At 41.0% G+C, this 17,782-nt stretch overlaps 2 protein-coding genes across 7 annotated transcripts in view; one reads left to right on the plus strand and one right to left on the minus strand.

The window, feature by feature from the left end:
- Window positions 1–204: 204 nt before the first annotated feature.
- Window positions 205–17,782, minus strand: part of CHRM5 (cholinergic receptor muscarinic 5) — a 62,764-nt gene continuing 45,186 nt past the window's right edge. For all 6 annotated transcript variants that reach the window (XM_027708830.1, XM_027708815.1, XM_027708824.1 and 3 more), the window contains exon 3: window positions 205–5,675. In XM_027708830.1, the coding sequence (XP_027564631.1) occupies window positions 4,006–5,592 (1,587 nt within the window). In that variant the 5' untranslated portion in view covers window positions 5,593–5,675 and the 3' untranslated portion in view covers window positions 205–4,005. The remainder of the gene's footprint in view (window positions 5,676–17,782) is intronic.
- AVEN (apoptosis and caspase activation inhibitor) overlaps window positions 11,152–17,782 on the plus strand; it is a 104,381-nt gene continuing 97,750 nt past the window's right edge. Inside the window, exon 1 of the mRNA XM_027708842.1 lies at window positions 11,152–11,551. Coding sequence (XP_027564643.1) covers window positions 11,309–11,551 — 243 coding nt within the window. The 5' untranslated portion in view covers window positions 11,152–11,308. The remainder of the gene's footprint in view (window positions 11,552–17,782) is intronic.

Here is a 17,782-nt window from a genome sequence, read left to right on the forward strand (position 1 = left end):
AAAAATTCTCCTTCAATGTGAAGATTTTGGGAATCTAAAACTACGAGTGGGCAATTTGGAAACTGTTTCCTACCACAAGTAAAGAAGCATCTTACAAAATCCTATTCAAAATTCAGAATCTGAACAAAGTCCACAGCTTTTAAGTTCAGTTTTAAACTGGGTACCCAGTTCCATAATAACTACATTCTAAGAGAAAACAGCACCTTCCAAACCGATATGGGATTCTTTATTTGTTGTAATGACTTCTCAGTTAAATTTAACATGCTTACCACACCTCAGTGAGATTTTTATTCCTTCAAGGATGTGACTATCCTTACCTGCATTTGCATTAAGATTTATCAGTTAAATTAATTTGACATGTTCAGGTAATCTATCAAATATGACAAGGAGGCAATGTCACAGATTACTGAGAAAAAGCTCTATGTGCCAGATAAAATGATCAGAATTAGAGATGGGGACTTTTCATGAGACTCAGCTCTGAAACTGGAACAATATCTAAAGTGTGATGAGAAAGTACAGTGAAGTATTTTGCCTTGAAGTCCATCACTGACTCTGGATCTAGACTCCTCAAGTCCATATTTCCCAGTGCAGGTCTCATTAGAGATACAAATGAGATGAGGAACAAAAATCCACACATAAAAATAATTTTCAACAGTTAATAGCAGTTAATAATTGACACGAATAGTTGAGTAGGATAAGCATTATTGGCAACTGAATTATAGAATTAATGGAAAAATATTCTCTATCGTATTTTACAGGTTCTTAGGTTATTTTCTCTGTAAGTCTTTTGATTTCATTCTTTCGCAATTCAACAAGATTTTTTCTGTAAAGGAAACCCTTGCATTTATGGTCTATCATGACTTTCTGTCCTTTGCAAAGCTCTTCACTCTAAGTAGTCACAGAAAGTGCACAACTGTATCCAGGTGTTCTATACCTGTTTAAAAATTCTGGGAACTATTCCAAATATTTATCTACAAACATAAATTATATTTACAGAAAATTAATGTTAGTTGATAATTTGTGGGGATCTGGAACATACAGGGAGGCTGGCATATATGAAAAGGTAGAGGCAAAAATCCTACCCCAAGTTTCTGGGAAAATTCAATACTCGAAAATATAAAAGCTGCTGGGTCTCTGAAAAGTTTAGTTAGGGATGTATATTTATGCATCTATATTGGTAATACATACATATATATGTATATATATGTATGTGTATGTAATTATGTATAAATAAAATGTAATTTTACAAAAAAATTTCACTAGTCTATGACCATAACCAATTATAGGATCAGTAAAAATGTCATTAAAAGTACAGAAATACAGATAACAAGATTGTCCTACACTGCAAAAGTCCCACAACACTTTTCAAAGGTACAAAATATAATTAAGTACTAAGCGATACTCTGATGACAACCACATTTGTCTTTTTGTGATTTTGATTTCTTTTTTAAGAAAAAATATCCTACATAACAATAAAGCAACACACAACTCTTTATATAATTCCTGATATTTACAATGTATTCATGTTTGGCCATGTAATCTCTCACATGATTAAGTGCTAGCAGCAAAATTTGAGCACATATTTCACAATTACAATAAATCAACATTGTTGCATCCATCACCATGTATTCTAATACATTTACTGAGCACAGAGTCCATAAAAACTTACAGAACATTCTTCAACAGAAATCGAAACCAACAAAAAATATCCCATTTAATTTCAGTAGAAGCCAATGCTTCATTTTAGCAATAACAGTGCAGCTAGCAGGAACTGTTACTACCTCATAAATTTTGCCATTAACTACAGCTTTTGCCCCAGAGGGGCACATTCATTTGCTAAAAATCAAGCATAGTTTACTGAATGTCTGATCCAATGTAATATAAAATAAACCCACTATAATAACCAATGTGTACGTAGTTACTGTACACAGGAAAAGCTCTGGATAGTGACAGAGCAAAGTTGATGAAAGGGTCTTTATAAAAACCTCTGCTTTCCTTTAATAAGTAATCATAGTGCACAAAAAATAATAGGCACCGTATGACGCATTACAAAATCAATCGTGAATTTAGAGAACATATTTTTACATTATTACACTGCTAACCTTTCACTGACACAATTCTGCCCTGTGGAGACTGGGGATACAGAAAATGTTAATTACTTGTACTGTGATTGTTGAAATGGTGGAATTATTCATATGTAGGGAAATTTTTGATGGTATGATAATTTAATAAATTATACAAACAATTTCACTGAGAGCAATGGTACATTCATGATAACTAATACAATCCCTGAAATGTGCAACTGGGTCATGTCACCACTATAATGTCCCACTAACGTGTATAGCAGATATTATATGAAGATTGTCCCAAACTAATATTCCAGAGTACCTCACTCAGAATTTTAATAGAAAGGCTAGAACTGAATCTGAACTTTGAGTACATGAAGATCTTTCTCATTTATTCATAAACATTTGTTTCCTTTACATCTTCATTCCTCGTGACTTCTGTTGTCATTAACTTTGTTTTCTCGTAGTCTTTTCTGAGGCTTCTTGTTTGTTCCTGCCAGAAAGAGGCAGGTCAGCAGCTCTGTTCCACTGGCCTTCTGCTGAAGGCAGCCCCTTGCTTATGCACCCAGTAAGTGCTGCAGGACTCCTGCCAATCTTTCACAGACATCAGTCAGGCACAGGCAGTTCAGCCCCGGCACCAAAAGCCCCAGCAAACCTCAGCTAGTGGTCAGTGCCTCAGGTCATTGTAACTAGGCCAGTACAACCCAGTCCCAGAAGCTATAGCCACCTGAGGGGTTGACTCCAGCCCCCGGTACGGTAGCAGATATGGTTCTGCTGGACCAAAAGACAGTGCCTGAAGGTAACTTGTGTTTCCAAGCACCTGATACTGACTACTATTTGTAAAGCTATTCAAAGACAAAAATTGTAAAGTGTCCTTAATAGTTTTATAGAAATATTCAAAAGTTACTTTAAAAAATCTTCTTTCAGGGATGCCAATTCTGTCACTGTTTATATATAGGTAAACGTACAGTGTACCAATACTTATTTTTCTCTTGTTCTGCATCATTCCATCAGTAATGGAAAATTCTGGGCTCAGGGGAAGCACAACAAAGGTAATTTGGAAAAAGGCTTTCCTTGTGTTGTAGATAGACGGTATCCATTATGCTTTACAGTCAGTTCTGTTTTGTACCATTGTCAGTATTGCATAAAATTTTAAAATTTCATTCAGAGGTACTGGGAACTGGAGAAATTTAGAGATATCTGCTAATCAACACCATTTTTGCAGATGACAGTCACTTTTATGATGGATTGGGACTGAGATTGGGACTGGCTTCTTCATATACAAGATACATTATCTATTCCCTTCACTATGAGCCCTTCCAATGTCTCCACAAAAGTCCTCCTTAAAGTGGAAATTTTATCAGTATCACAATCTCCTGCCATATGTGTTCATTTTGAGTATTAATAATCTCCCTAACCATTTAGTATTGGGCATGACAGCATTTATCCCTTTACATATTCCTTGTTGCATTTTAACAGCAGGTAGAAAAGTCTCAAAACAAAAGTAATACAAGCTCCATTGCTTGGTACATTGAAAACTCAATAGAAAATACACTAGCAAGGAATTATAGAAAGACAGGGAATTACAGGGAGAAAGACTGGATGACCTAACCTGATGATTGGGTGACCATCCCAGTCTAATTTCTAGTAGTTCATAATTTACTCTACATATTCTTAGGCTGAAAGAAAGGACATAAGACCCCAAACATAGTAACTTTAATGCAGATCTACTGCATAGTCAAAAACAAACTGTGTCGTTCATAGCAGCCACTGACTTTTTATCCCAAGCACACGCTATTTTCATGCAAAATTTAACTTTTCAGCAGATTTTTTTAACCACTAGACACATAAAGCAACAGCTTTGAAAAGACAGAATTACAGTCAATTTGCTAGGTTACATCAATATATATATTTCCCCTTATTCCTTATTCAAAAGCAATTATGGCAGTCTGGTATTGCCGTGCCAGTATAGTTTCTCTTCCACTTTTTTCTTTTTCCACTGGCAGAAAAGCAGCATCTTAAAAGTCTTTCTGAAAGTTTTATTACAGAGGGCATAACACATGGGGTTAACAGTGCTGTTCACATAGCATAGCCAATATCCGAGGTGCCACAGTGTTACTGGAATGCATTCAGGGCAAAATGTGGAGATCAAAACCATGATATTATAGGGAGTCCATGTCATGATAAAAGCCAAAAGAATGGCACTTAAAGTCTGTGCTGCTTTGCGCTCCTTTATAAGAACCATCCGTTTCCTTTTGGTGATTTGGTTATTTATATTTGGATCCATGCTTTTGATGGAAGGATCCTTTGACAGAGCAGCAGAACAAGGAGTTATTTTTACTTTTTGGCAACCATTGTTGGCTTCCTGGGTGCCATCAGTCTTAACCACCAATCGGAATTTATAGGCTACGCATTTTTTACTTTTCTGTATGTGGTCTTTGGCAGGTGACAAAAAGTATTTCTGGTTCTCAAAATCATTTTCTTCAGGTTGGTCTTTTACAACAACATCTGTACTCTCATGAAACTCTTCTGCCTTACTATTAGACGGACTTCCATAAGTTACTTGGAAAACTGAGTCAGCGGCAAGTTTATCCTCCTCTTCTGATGATGCGTAGCTGCTGCAGGTGGTTAACTGGTCAGCCTTAGCCCAGTCGATACAAGTACTCGCTGCCTGAGAGGCTTTCACCGTGGCTGACGTACTTCGACTAGATGAAGACCAAGAAGCCTGACACCTCTCTCTTTTGACTAAGTTTTGTTGCTTGCAACTGAAGCAAGACTTCAGGAGAGCTTTCTGAGGCTTTATTGTCTCAAACTCTGCCACAGACTCTGAACCCTGCAGTTCAGCAAGGTCCTTGGTACGTTTCTCTGTCTCTTTATAGATGCGGCAATACAGAATGGTCATCACAGACACCGGAATGTAAAAAGCAGCAATTGCAGTACCAAAGGTGACAATGGGTTCATCTAGAAACTGTATCTGGCACTCTTCAGGTGGTACTGTTCGTTCACCAACAAAATACTGCCAGCACAAGATTACAGGTGCCCACAACACGAAGGAAATTAGCCAAGCCAGACCAATCATGATGCCAGCTCTTTTGGGCGTGCGTTTGGCCCTGTAAGTTAAAGGCCTTGTGATGGAAAAATATCTGTCAAAACTGATGACTAGAAGGTTCATTACTGAGGCATTGCTAGCTACATAGTCCAGTGCTAGCCACAGGTCACAGGCAAGGCTTCCAAGAGACCAATGGCCTATGAGTATATAGGACGTATAAAGGTTCATAGAAAATATCCCAATGATGAGATCTGCACAGGCAAGGCTCAGCAAGTAATAATTGTTGACAGTTTTGAGCTGACTGTTAACCTTAAAGGATATCATTACAAGAATATTTCCCACTATGGTTATTAAGCTTACAATTGCAGTTACAGTGGCAATAGTAATGACTTCCCAGAGGCTATGCCCCTCTAACTGCTTATGGTTGATTGATGAACTGTTTACAACAGTAGAATTGCTGAATAAATTGACTCCCATTCTTGTTCTTGGTGTATTGTCATCAGGATCTTAGCAGTGTTGCATATTGCTTTCTGTATTCAAAAACATCCTTTTGGAGATAGCTATAAAGATCAAAGGAAAAAAAACAGAAAATGAAAGTACCTCATTAAATAGCACAGACTTCCATCAGAGTTACCATAAAAATACCTGTAAAGCAACCTATCAAATTATTTATGTTCTCCTTTTGCATTTAGGTTATTCTTCCTACCATTGCGAACGTAACTAAAACCCACAGATGTACATCCTAAGACAATGTACTCTGACACTCTATGACATTTCAAAAAGCAATGTAACTATTGTTTGATAAGGTAGTCAATCACACCAGCTCCTACATTTTGAATACCTTAGGAGACACTCTACATATTCTCAAAGACAGACGTGAAGTTTTGCAGTGCAATAAGACAGTGAGTGACTGTGTTGTTTCCTACAGTACTATGTAGAAGGCATGTCAAGGTTTCAGAAATTATCTTTGGAAAATTTTGAAAAGTGACCAACAATAGAAAGAGAGCAAGAGAAAACTGAGGATGCATAGGGATTTAGGAAACACACTGCCATGGTGACAAGAAGAAACAATTAGGTGTTAGAAGCGCTTGAGGCAATTGAAGGGGAATCTGAGCTAAGGAAGCAGGCAAGGTCAAGAAGATGTTTCTGGAAAAATACGTCAGGCAAGAAAGATTCTTCTCTATTGAAAGATCTCAGGACAGAGGAGACCAACTGGGTTAGGTTGGTGAGTGAATGGTAGGGTTGAGGATAGAAAGGAGTAAACTGAAAAGGAAGAAGCAATAGATAACCACAGTGACAAAGAATGCAACAAAAGCAATTTAATACTTGCATTAGCAGCAAAAGGTGAAAACAGGACAACTCTATTAATGCATACATACCTCTGACATCCACTCCTTCCTACATTCCTCAGTGCTGTTTTCTTGTGCCAGTGAATATATGCCTGTATTAGGGAAAATTTCTTTCACAGATAACCTCTGGATTCTGAGTAATTCAATCACATCAGATGATGCTAATGACTTGCTTGATGCTTAGTCTTGCAAAACTGTGTAATTTTGGAATAGTCAAATAGTATTTAGTTTTTAAAGTCAGAAATGAAAGAAAAAATATTAACAGGTTTTTCTATTGGGCATATAGCGAGTGTAAAACTGGTAAGATGATCCCTTTTTTTAAAGCAGACATTGCTTCATCACTATTACAGTCCAGCTCTAAGTTATTAGGATTCCCTGTGCATCAGATCTCTATTATATGGTGCCCCCTATCCATCCACACCACTTCTCTGTGTTTTCACCTTTCATCCTAACTCTCAGAACATTGTTATCTTTGGCCTTGGCAAGTAGCTTCTACAGCCTATCCCTTTCCCACATCTATCTTTTGTACAAAGTAGTTGGGTCCTGTCTCTCATCAGCTGAATACAAGCTTTTACAGCCATTAGTTGAACTTTCAGAAAAGCATCTCAGTTTCTTTCATTGTCCTCTTTGCCCAGGGAGGTGGTTGAGTCACTATCCCCAGAGGTGTTTAAGAGGCATCTGAACCTGGTGCTGGTGATATGGTTTAGTGGTTTAGGGGTTACAGTGGCAATGCTGTGTTGGTGGTTGGACTTGATGATCTTAAAGGTGTCTTCCAATCTTGATGATTCTATGATTCTTATTTGCTTTCTTTGTTTCCTTCACTTTTGCCCCTGGTCTCCTAAGTATCCACGGAAGTTTATCTACTTTAATCTGTATCTTTCTACTTCAAAACCTACCTAATGATTATCTCTTGTTGTGACGAAACTGGATAATGGCAAGTTTCCTGATGTACTGAGACTTCTGCCTATCGTGCTCCTCAAAATCATTCTCCTTCATCTGTGTGTCTGTCATCTCCTGTCTTATATTTAAATATTTGTGCATCTGTATTCTGTTTATACACAGCATATATTGAACCTAATTCGACAGGATTCTAGTTCATGTATAGGCCTTGCAAACTAGCAATACTCATAGTATGTGCACGCTGACCATCTGTATGCTTGGCTCTCTCTCTCCAACCTGCAGAGCCAGTCCAGTAGCCAAGAAGAGCTGAAGTGCGACAGCAGTCCTAATGAGCCTTATACAAAGGAAGACATTCCATCCCGGTTCTGCATTCTGCAAAGACTTCCCCTAAGTCAGAGTTGCCCTGATGGCTGGCCGTGCTGGCTGTACAAACCTTTATACAACCTTGAAGAGTAGAAATTAATTTAGTGTGAAACAAAGGTGTGTGGAGCAGCTGTATGGCTGTGATAGGTAGCTGAGCTGTGAGAGATGAATCTCTATCTGCTACCTCATGTGGCTTATGCTTCTTTCATTGTGGACAGTCAGCAGAGTTGTTCTGCACATTAAAAGTTCCATGTGACAAAATTTTATGCATGGCAGAGTGGTAGTGGTTTTAGTGTGGCAATGTCAGGGGGTGTGAGGGCCATTTGCCTAGCAAGGGAAGGTGAGTCACAGGTGGAGCATGATGCCAAGGCAGGTGGGAGCTAAGACCTCACCAAAAGGATGTGGAGAAGCACGTTTGGTTCTTGAGAAGTCTTGAGAAGTGACAGTGATGAGAGTCAGACATAGTCCAGTGATTGCATAGCAAGTCTGCAGCGACGAGGAAAGTCCAAGAGCAATCCAGGAAGCCCAGCCAGCAGGTCTGAGTCAGGATCTGAGTCAGGATCGAGGAAATAGGAGACCAGCTGTAGATATAGCTGCTGTGAGGGCCAATGGTACAGCCTCAGCTTAAAAGCAGTTCCCAAGGGAAAGGAGAAGGAAGCTCTCATTTCTAGCTTTCTTCACAACAGGTCTTATCAGCAGTGCAGCTGACCTTTGATTCAGCCAGTTAAACTCTAATATAGCCAATGGTACTCCTAGAATGGAGTTGTGCTCCAGGCCTTGCAGCTAATGTACCTGAAACACTGCCAGGGCTCATGAATTTTATGCAAGTTGCAAGACAGCAGCTAAGGCTAGAGATGGTTTTAAAAAGGCACCAGCTGCAAATATCAAGCACATGGATAAACATATACTAACTTCTACATTTGCCTAACATCTGGGTTTGAGCAACTGCATAGGAGATTGTTTCAACTTTCTGCCTTTTTTTGCCAGAACATAACACTTTTCTCAGAGGAGGGAAGACAAGAAATTCCCTAGATGCTGTTGCCTGTAATGTTTTGTCTTTGCCATAGGTAGCAAGTGTGTCCCCCTCTTAGGTCACTTACCTTCCCTAACATTAGGATTTAGGAAGAAAGACTGCTGAAACTATGCCAAGTGGATTGCAGACTTCAGAGTAAAAGGAGAAGCAGAAGTTTTTGTTGTCCTGACACAATTGTTCTTGGTTTGAACTGACATGGGTGGCAGAAACACTGGTAATATGGTACAGAAACGACAACTAATTTCTTAATAAAAAGCAGTCTTGTTACCCTCATGCAAAGCCTTCCCTCTCTAATAGGCTATTTTACTGTGATGTCCATAAAAGCTGACAGTAGCTAAGCTACTAGTATACAAAGATCTCTTCTCGGCATGTTGATAGTTCTTGTCACCTCTTCATACTCCATAATCTTTTGTTTCGTAGGTCTGTGTTAACACTTCATGGCATTACCTTTTGTCATGTTTGTGTATTACTCACGGCAATAGTGCCTGTGAGCAGGACTCCAGTGTGCTATGGTAACATAATTTATGTTAATTGTCTATCTTAGAGATGATAATAATAGGGAGATCAAAATTAAATTACAAAATCAAAATGCATATGTACAGTATCATGACTTCGCTGTGTCTCATAATTACTGATGCATAATGTTCATGCTTATGAGTTGTAATGGTATTTGCTATTTGTTGCCAAATATTAATGATATTTTTTCAATCTATCTAATCAAGTGTTAATTAATGTGAGTTGTTAAATTTGTACATATAGTCAGCTTCCAGTTATCTGGAGGCAGATTGTTCGTGTCACAGATTAATTGCACCGCAGATGCAGGCACAGCTTGGGTTCTCCAGGTTTTATTAGCTCTATCTCCTTCTGGGTCTGCCAGACCTGTGCTGGCTGCACGAGAATTGCTTGGATGTCTTTGCAACATGCTTGCCAGTGCTGCTCCCTGTTATTTTATTTATTTGCATGTACGCTAAGCCAATTTACTGAGTTGCTGCATGCTGTGCCCCAGAACTGAGCAGCCCTTACCGAAGGTAGTAGTGCAGAGTAAGTACAGCCCACGATTTCAGAGAATGGGAGTTGTGGTCATATTTTGCTGGAAGGGCTACTGGGTTTAAAAACCTTCAAAACCAGATTGATGTTTTAATGTGTGTTGTCAAATGACAGCCTGCACGCTCCAGAGGGATCTGGCAAGCTGGTGTTAGGAAACTGGTGAACTTTCCCAAGGACACATGGGTGGCTACTTAGTTCAAGACGAGCAGAACAAACCAGCATGGCATAAAGCTGTTCCCGTGTCTCTGCTCTGTATCCTCAGAGGAGGACACTCCTCCAGTGGCGGTGGAGTCACCTCACGGGGTTCATGTAGCGCAACCTTCTGTGTAACACCCTGTCAGCCTGAGATCAGTTGCTTTTTTCCTCATTTGCTACAGAAAGCAAAGGTCTTGCATTTGGGTCACAACAACCCCATGCAATGCTACAGGCCGGTGGAAGAGTGGCTGGAAAGCTGCCCAGTGGAAAGGGAGCTGGAAGTGCTGGTCAACAGCTGGCTGAACATGGCCCAGCAGTGTTCCCAGGTGGCCAAGAAGGCCAATGGCATCCTGGTTTGTATAAGCAATAGTTTGGACAGCAGGACCAGGGCAGTGATTTTCCCTCTGTACTTGGCACTGGTGAGGCCGCACCTCGAGTCCTGTGTTCAATTCTGGGCCCCTCACTATGAGAAAGACACTGAGGTGCTGGAGCTTGTTCAGAGACAGGAGAAAGAGCTGGTGGAGGGTCTGGAACAAAGGAGGAGCAGTTGAGGGAGCTGGGTTTGTCTAACCTGGAGAAAAGGAGGCTCGGGGGAGACCTTATGACTTTCTACAACTACCTGAAATGAGGTTGTAGCCAGGTGGGGCTCATTCTCCTCACCCTGGTAGCAAGCAACAAGAGGAAATAGCCTCAACTTGCACCACGGGAGTGTTAGATTGGATATCAGTAAAACTTATTCACCAAAAGGGTGGTCAGGGGTTGCAACAAGCTGCCCAGGGAAGTGGTAGAATCACCATCCCTGGAGGTATTTAGAAGATGTGTAGATGTGGTGCTTATGAACACAGTTTATTGGTGGACATGGCAGTGCTGGGTTAATGGTTGGACTCAGTGACATCAGAAGTCTTTTCCAACCTAGACAATTCCATGATTCATGCGGCTTTAGCCCACCATATTGTTTTCTAAACATTAAACACATATTTGCTAGAGTTCTTTTTCTTTATTTTTAATACACGTGGATAGCGATTTTCCACTCCTTGCTCGTTGAGACCTGCAGAGGGTGCAGGGGCAGAGCATCCCGCGGCCGCTGCCCGCGGCTGTCCCCGGGACGTGCAGGGCTGTCCCGAGAGGCGCGGGGCTGACCGCGAGTCCCTCGCCGGCGCTCCCGGCCCGACCGCGCGCCAGCCGCCGGCAGCGGGCGCTGCTGAGGTCGCGGACGCCGCCATTTCCCTGTGGCCCTGGCAAGTGGCCCCTTTCCGGCAGTGGGCGGGGCGGGCGCGGCGCCGCGGCCCGGAGGCGCAGCCCGGCCATGCAGGCGGAGCGGGGCGGCAGCCGGGCCCGCAGGGAAGGGGTCCGGCACAGCCGGCGGCGGCCTGGCGGCGCGGCCGAGGCAGCAGCTGAAGGAAGCAGCGGGGACTGCCACGGTCGCGGAGGAGGCGGGGGCCGGGGAAGAGGCGGCGCTTACGGACAACGCGGAGGAGGGGGCCGGGGCAGGCGAGAGCCTCGAGGTCGCGGGACAGCGCCGCCGCCCAGCGCTCCCCAGCATCGGCGGGTAGGCGGGAACAGAGCCCGCCCTCCGCGGGCGGTGGGGAGGCGGGGCTGGGCGCGGCGGGGCCGGGGCGGCCCTTGGGGTAGGGGCACAACCCTTCCCTCCCCTATTCCTCCCCTTCCCGAGGTGGAGCGGGGCTGGTAGCTCTTTCCCGCGGCCCTTCCCGGGAGTTTGGCGGGGTGGGGCAGTATTCCGGGGTTGTGGGCCGCGCTGGCACTGCGGGCGTTACCTCTCGGGCCAGCCCGGCGCCTGCACGCGCGCTCTGCCGCCATCGTCCTGCCCTGGGACGGCTCAGCCAGCGCCTGTGCGCCTTGGTGCAGTATACACAGGGGTATTTTGGCCGAAATACGTTTATAATTTTGCGCTGAAGGGATAAAAGTCTTGTTTGAAAAATGCATCAGAAAAAATGCATCTCTGTTTACAAATAGACGTGAAGAATTGCTGAACATTTTTGGCACGGTTGATTTAATGGTTGTGCTCGGATGATCTTTGAGATCTTTTCTAACCTTAACGATTCTATAGTCAGAAGTCGAAATGAGCGTGTGTCTTGACCAGCCTGTGATACTGACATCTTACATAATGGATATCTGTGATTCACTAGAACACGTATTTACCATTAATACAAGTTAATGGTTGTGCTTTGACCAATTATAAAATACTTTAGCAGATTAAAAGTAGCACAGGCGTACCAGTGTGTACCACAACTACATCTGCAATTTCCTGTGGAAGTGCTAAAATGCTTTCTGTAACCTACCATGGTATCAGATCTGTGCCTTTTAAACAGTTTCCATTAAAAAATACTTTGACAGTACTACATCCAGATTGTCTCACTTCCATTAGCATTGTTGCAACATAGAAATCGTGGTTGTAGAAATCTAGATTGGCAGAGACATTACAATGATGCTTATTGATTGGTAGTGGCAGCACTGGGAGACCAGCTGCTACCCCATTTCCAGCATCATGTTGATTAGATTCACTTGGACTGTTACGATGCCATGGCTTCAATTGACTCCAGCCAGTGTTTTATCTGTCTTAGAACTCCCGTGGTTGCTGGAGGATTTAAAAAATATAAAATACTAATTTTGTCACTGTATTTAGATACATTTTAGCACTCATGTTTTGGGAGGTAAAAGTGGCACCTGGATTGTTACAGTTACCTAGAGCAATGGTCAGTGATTTCACATGTAAGCATTATAAGTTGCTGAGCTCGCACTGATGTGTGCAGACAGGTTTGGATCCTGGATGCGAAACAATAGTGCTCCCTCGTAAGGCACAGAGGCATACAGGGGAAATTCACCACGTGTATGTATTAGCTGAGGAAACTTCTATCTTGGACTTGTTTTTTTCTGTATCATTCAGCCCTTTCTTACGAAGTTGAAATACATTCATATCTGTGTTCTCCCTGGTATTATTTACCCAACTGGACCCACTTCGTAATTTAAAATGTGCACTCAGGAAGGAAGTCATGTTGTAAGTTTTTGCCTAGATTGTTTGAAGTATTTCAGGAAGCAATTAAAATTTTTTTCTGTTGGGATAGCCTGAAATGTGTTTTGGCTGATCACTGTATTACTGACTTGGATATACTCTTCATCTTAGTCTAGCACAGTGACTTTATTTTCGGCCAAGGCTAATATGGGTTGGGTCTTTAAAAGTGAAACAATAGGTAAGATTTTCCCAGAACTCTACTAAAGACTATTCAAGTGTAATGCTCTTCCTACACTGGAGGGTTTGGATATTATGCATTGTATAGTCTCTCTTAGCACACCTGCCACAAATCTTGTGCTTAGCAGCTTGGACGGGATGGGCTCCCAGCAATCCAACCACACTGTCAGCAGCTGTGCCAGCCTGCAGTTGCTGGTTCTAGTGCTACCTCTGAGCCAATCCCATAATTTACCACTTCTGGAGCAGGCAGGACCTCCTTCTTTCATCTGTGTGGCCAGCTCTTATCTGACAGGGAGTTACCACCTTCTGTTCCAAGTTCCTTGGTGTTCTCTCTGTTCAGCAAGGTGACTTGCATTACCTGAGTGCACCACCTCAGTGAGAGGGTGCTTGGCCCAGAGTAAGCGGTTTGTGTGAGAGAAGACCCCACTGTCTTTCAGTAACAGGGGGCAAATCTTTTGAAGTGGTGATGTGTGAATGGTAAACCTGGAAAGCTGGGTAATAATACAAGGACTGTGATGGTATTACCACATTTGCTTTCCTCACTGTGTACTGAGAAGCTGAAATCTTCTCTAAAATTTTTTTTTTCAGTGAAATAGAAATTTGCACAAAATTGCGTAATATTTTGGCAGCTATATTTCTTAGTCAATTGTGTTCATTTAAAACCACTGTTGATCTTAAAATTTTGCAGTTTGGACGTTTTAATCTAATTGTTCCTAAGCTTGTGTTTGAAGCTACGGGTGGACATTATTTCTGACCTGTACGACAGGGAGAAAAACGTGTCATGGTGGCACATTCGGTTCTCAGTTTTGTGTGGACACTTGAAGATGGGACACCACATTACATGCTTTACACCATTATAAGAGTCCTGTAATTCTTCGGTTTTAGTCATGGATGATCAGCTGTGTTACTTGCAAAGCCTGTGAAGACCCAGTACCTGCTGAGTCAGTTCTTCACACCTTGGCTGTGTGCTATTGTAGAAGGAGATCAGGGTGCTGTTTGTTTATAAATAATTGACATCATACCCTGCATGGTACATACAGCTGTGGATGAGGATCTTAGGGATGAAAGTTTTCATGATTTCTGTCAGCTCTTAAGGAGGTGGCTTTCTGAGTAACTCCCAGCTCTGCACTTGAAACAAGAAGCTGCCTCTCTCAAACATGGAATTGGTTTAGAGAATGTGAGGACAAGTGTTTTTATTCCTGGTTAAGAGGGAAAAGGATCTTCCACCTGCTGTCTTTTTGTAACTAGTGTGCTTGTTGGTTTAACTGGCTTGATTACTGAAGATTTTGTGTCCTCCCTTCAAAAATGAGTTTGTCTAATTATGACCAGCTGGTTTACCAAATGGCAGATTTCTTTGTAGATCTGTCATCTTGAATAATTTTCCGTTGTTTCAGTCTGCTTTAGCTCATCTGTGCTATGTTAAATGAATAAAACACCGTTGCAATCACTCATTTTTAGTAAAATGTGGAATTATAATGCCTAAAGTAAAAGGTCCAGTTGACATTAGCCCAATATAATCTCTCACTTTTAGTCTAACTCCTCTAACTTGCTCAGAATTTTACATACTGTCAGAATATTAGAATTGCTCTCTCTATGAGATACAACATATTAAAACAGAAACAACTTTCTGAAACTGTGGATGTGGCAATGGGTTTTATTTTGGTGGTCCTTGACCACATTCATTTGTGGGTTGTTTAAGGAGATTTTCCATTGTCCTTTATGTTTATTATGTTTGCAATTTATGAAGTATTTTTTAAACTTTCTATTCAGTTATTTACTGAGTGTGCATGTAATGACTACTTCAGTGCTGGTGGAATTGGCAGGTCTGTTTCAATGTTCCTTTTCTGGTTTGGGGCACTGATTGCAGTAAATGTTTTATTTTTGAAGAATGGAGGTTAACAGATGGATTTTGGTGCAGTTTTTCTTAGGTATGGTTAGTTTCAAGATATCATATTTATTTAGTGTTTATTATATCTTCATTCTTGTGGGCCACGCACATATAGAACTGATCTAAGAGAACATCTAATGCTGTCAGCATTAGATAATTTTTTTCTAATGAGTATGAGCTAAGTCTTTACATTCTAAGCAACTGCAAAAAGCAGTTCACAGGCACAGTAAAAAAAGCTTGCATTTTTCAAATGCAGATATGTTTGATTTCCTTTGGAACACTGTAACACAACTTGTGCAGATAGAAGAATAGATTTCTAGATCTTGAAGACAATAAATCTTTTGACATTTTAAATTAATGTTCTCAAAAGCAACTAAAAAACCCCTTACTTAAATTAATGTGCATCAGTTTGTGAGCTGTACTTAATTACTAATGAGGTGTGAAGAGCTTCCCTTCTCAGGAGTTTATCTGCTCTGATGGTTCAGTGTCAAGCTGGTGTTTGTTAAACAGAATTCTGCAAGGCTTCATTCTGTATCTGCTCATGTTCAGTGTTTCTATTAATAATTCTGATGAAGGATTAAAATATACCGTGTTAAAATTTGCAGATCGTGCTAAACTGGCAGGAGGGTGGAGCACAGAACACAGTCTCAACAAATGGGAGAAACAGCCTGCACTAAGGTGTAATTCAAGGTCAAATATGATACAACTACATTTACATAGGAAAAATCTATAAAGGTGTGTGACTGATTAAACTGCAATTTTATAGAAGGAAACTGTCAGTTTAATGGAAGAGAAGGTATCAATTAGCAATGCAATCACACTGAAGAACTGGTTCTATTCTGGCAAGATTTGGACCAGCTGGGAAAGTTTAGAGGGAAGCAATGAAGAAAGGTATGAAGTCTTGAAGATATGACCTAGGACAGGCTCAAAAACCTGGTTCTTTTTGATTGGGTTTTTTGTTTGTTTGTTTGTTTGTTTTTGTTTTGTTTTTTCTTCCTTTTTTTTTCTTCTTTTTTTCCTCTATCTGGCAAAGAGGACACTTTGAACAGGCCTATGTAGCAATGTTCCATTAAATAGAAAGGTTGCTGTAAACGGGTCCATTTTAGGCAGGACAAGAAGAAAAACATTGTTAAGAATCAGGAGGTTTAATTCAGGCCTTGAGAATAAAAATTGTGACTGAAAGGGTAGATAGCTTGTGTAATGGATTGTGTAGGAAGTACATGGAGATCAGTACAGAAAAATATGTAAGGTGAAGGTTACTGAGCCTACTCACTAGAGCTGATGTGTAACCACTTGTCACAGTCCTATTTTTCTTGTATTTTTTCAAGGCTGTCTGTGTGATGGAAAAAGAGAAATGCTTTTTATACAATGAAAGTTAATTTATTCTTTTCAGTTTCTAGACAACAGAGGAACCTGTTTTTCACAGTGCTGGGGACTGCAATGTTTTGTAATAATCCCTAATTGTTTAGTGTAGAATGGTTTAGTGAAATTTATTGTTATTCCTTCATTGTATTTTACCAACTTTCCTGCTAATTTAACCTGAGACACTTGTACCAAAAGCATGCCATTACACAGGCGAACATGCAGCACCATTGCTGCATAGCACCTTCATGTCTGACTCCCTGTTACTTCCTTGGAAAGAGCTTGAGGTTTTTTTATATTTTGGATGGCTGTGCTTTTCTGTCCTTGCCTACTTAAGTGCTTTTGTTCCTCATTTTCCCCTCAAGTCTCTGGGGTAGTAATTTGGTAACTTTCAAACAAGTTATCCCAAATATTTTCTAGCTTAAAGAAATAACTTTAGCAGCTGCATATTTTGTTAATCATGTGAAACACAACTTTCAATCCTTCTCTTATTTAGATTTAATTACCCAATAAAATGGAGTGGATATTATTCAGATGAAATATGAAATGGTAATATTTTGAATATTGGAGAACTTCCCATCATATTTAACTGAAGATTTTAGAATTTCGGATAGGACTAAAACTACGCATTTAAGAATCCATCCATCCACCCATCCATCCGTCCATCCAGGGCGATGAACCAATGCTGTAAGAGACCAGTAGGTGGTGCAGGCAGCCCACCTGCTGGCTGCTCCCGTGCTGGATGGCCCAGCCGCGCTTCCTTGAGCTTGGAAAGGGCCGGAATTATATGATGGAGAGTAAAGATGTGTGCATGTCACAGGCTGGGAATGTTTTTCTCATCTCATAGTGTTTCTCGAATGTACAGCACAGTGTGTGAAATTCAAACGTGTGAATTATTAGGACGTGCTCCTGGGTATTTCTTCCAAACAGAACTCAGAAGTAAAGTTACTTGTAGGAAGGGAATGCTGTAATTCTGAGCTAAAAATCTTCTTGTGCTACTGGGATGTGTTTGGTCCTAGAGAACATAATACAGGAGTTTGTTTGGATATATAAAGTGTAGGTAGTAGGTATTTCTGCTGAAGAATAAACAAATTTGTAGAAGTGATGTAATTTGATTAAAAATTATTTCATGCAGTGCCGTGCTCTTTTCCTCATAAAAGTAACTGGGTAGTTTCAGGAGCTCTGTTCCCAGCCAGTCTAATAGTTCTGCACAGCCTTTGTAGCTGTCAGGTTTCCCTATATTGTAAAGAAACAAAAAATTGCTGATTATTGGTTCAGTGGTGATTTAGAGCCTTATAAAAAGTATGGAGGAATATTTCTTA

This window comes from Neopelma chrysocephalum, unplaced genomic scaffold, assembly GCF_003984885.1.
Source record: "Neopelma chrysocephalum unplaced genomic scaffold, ASM398488v2 Primary Assembly neopelma1_24, whole genome shotgun sequence".
In the NCBI taxonomy this organism is placed as follows: Eukaryota; Metazoa; Chordata; class Aves; order Passeriformes; family Pipridae; genus Neopelma; species Neopelma chrysocephalum.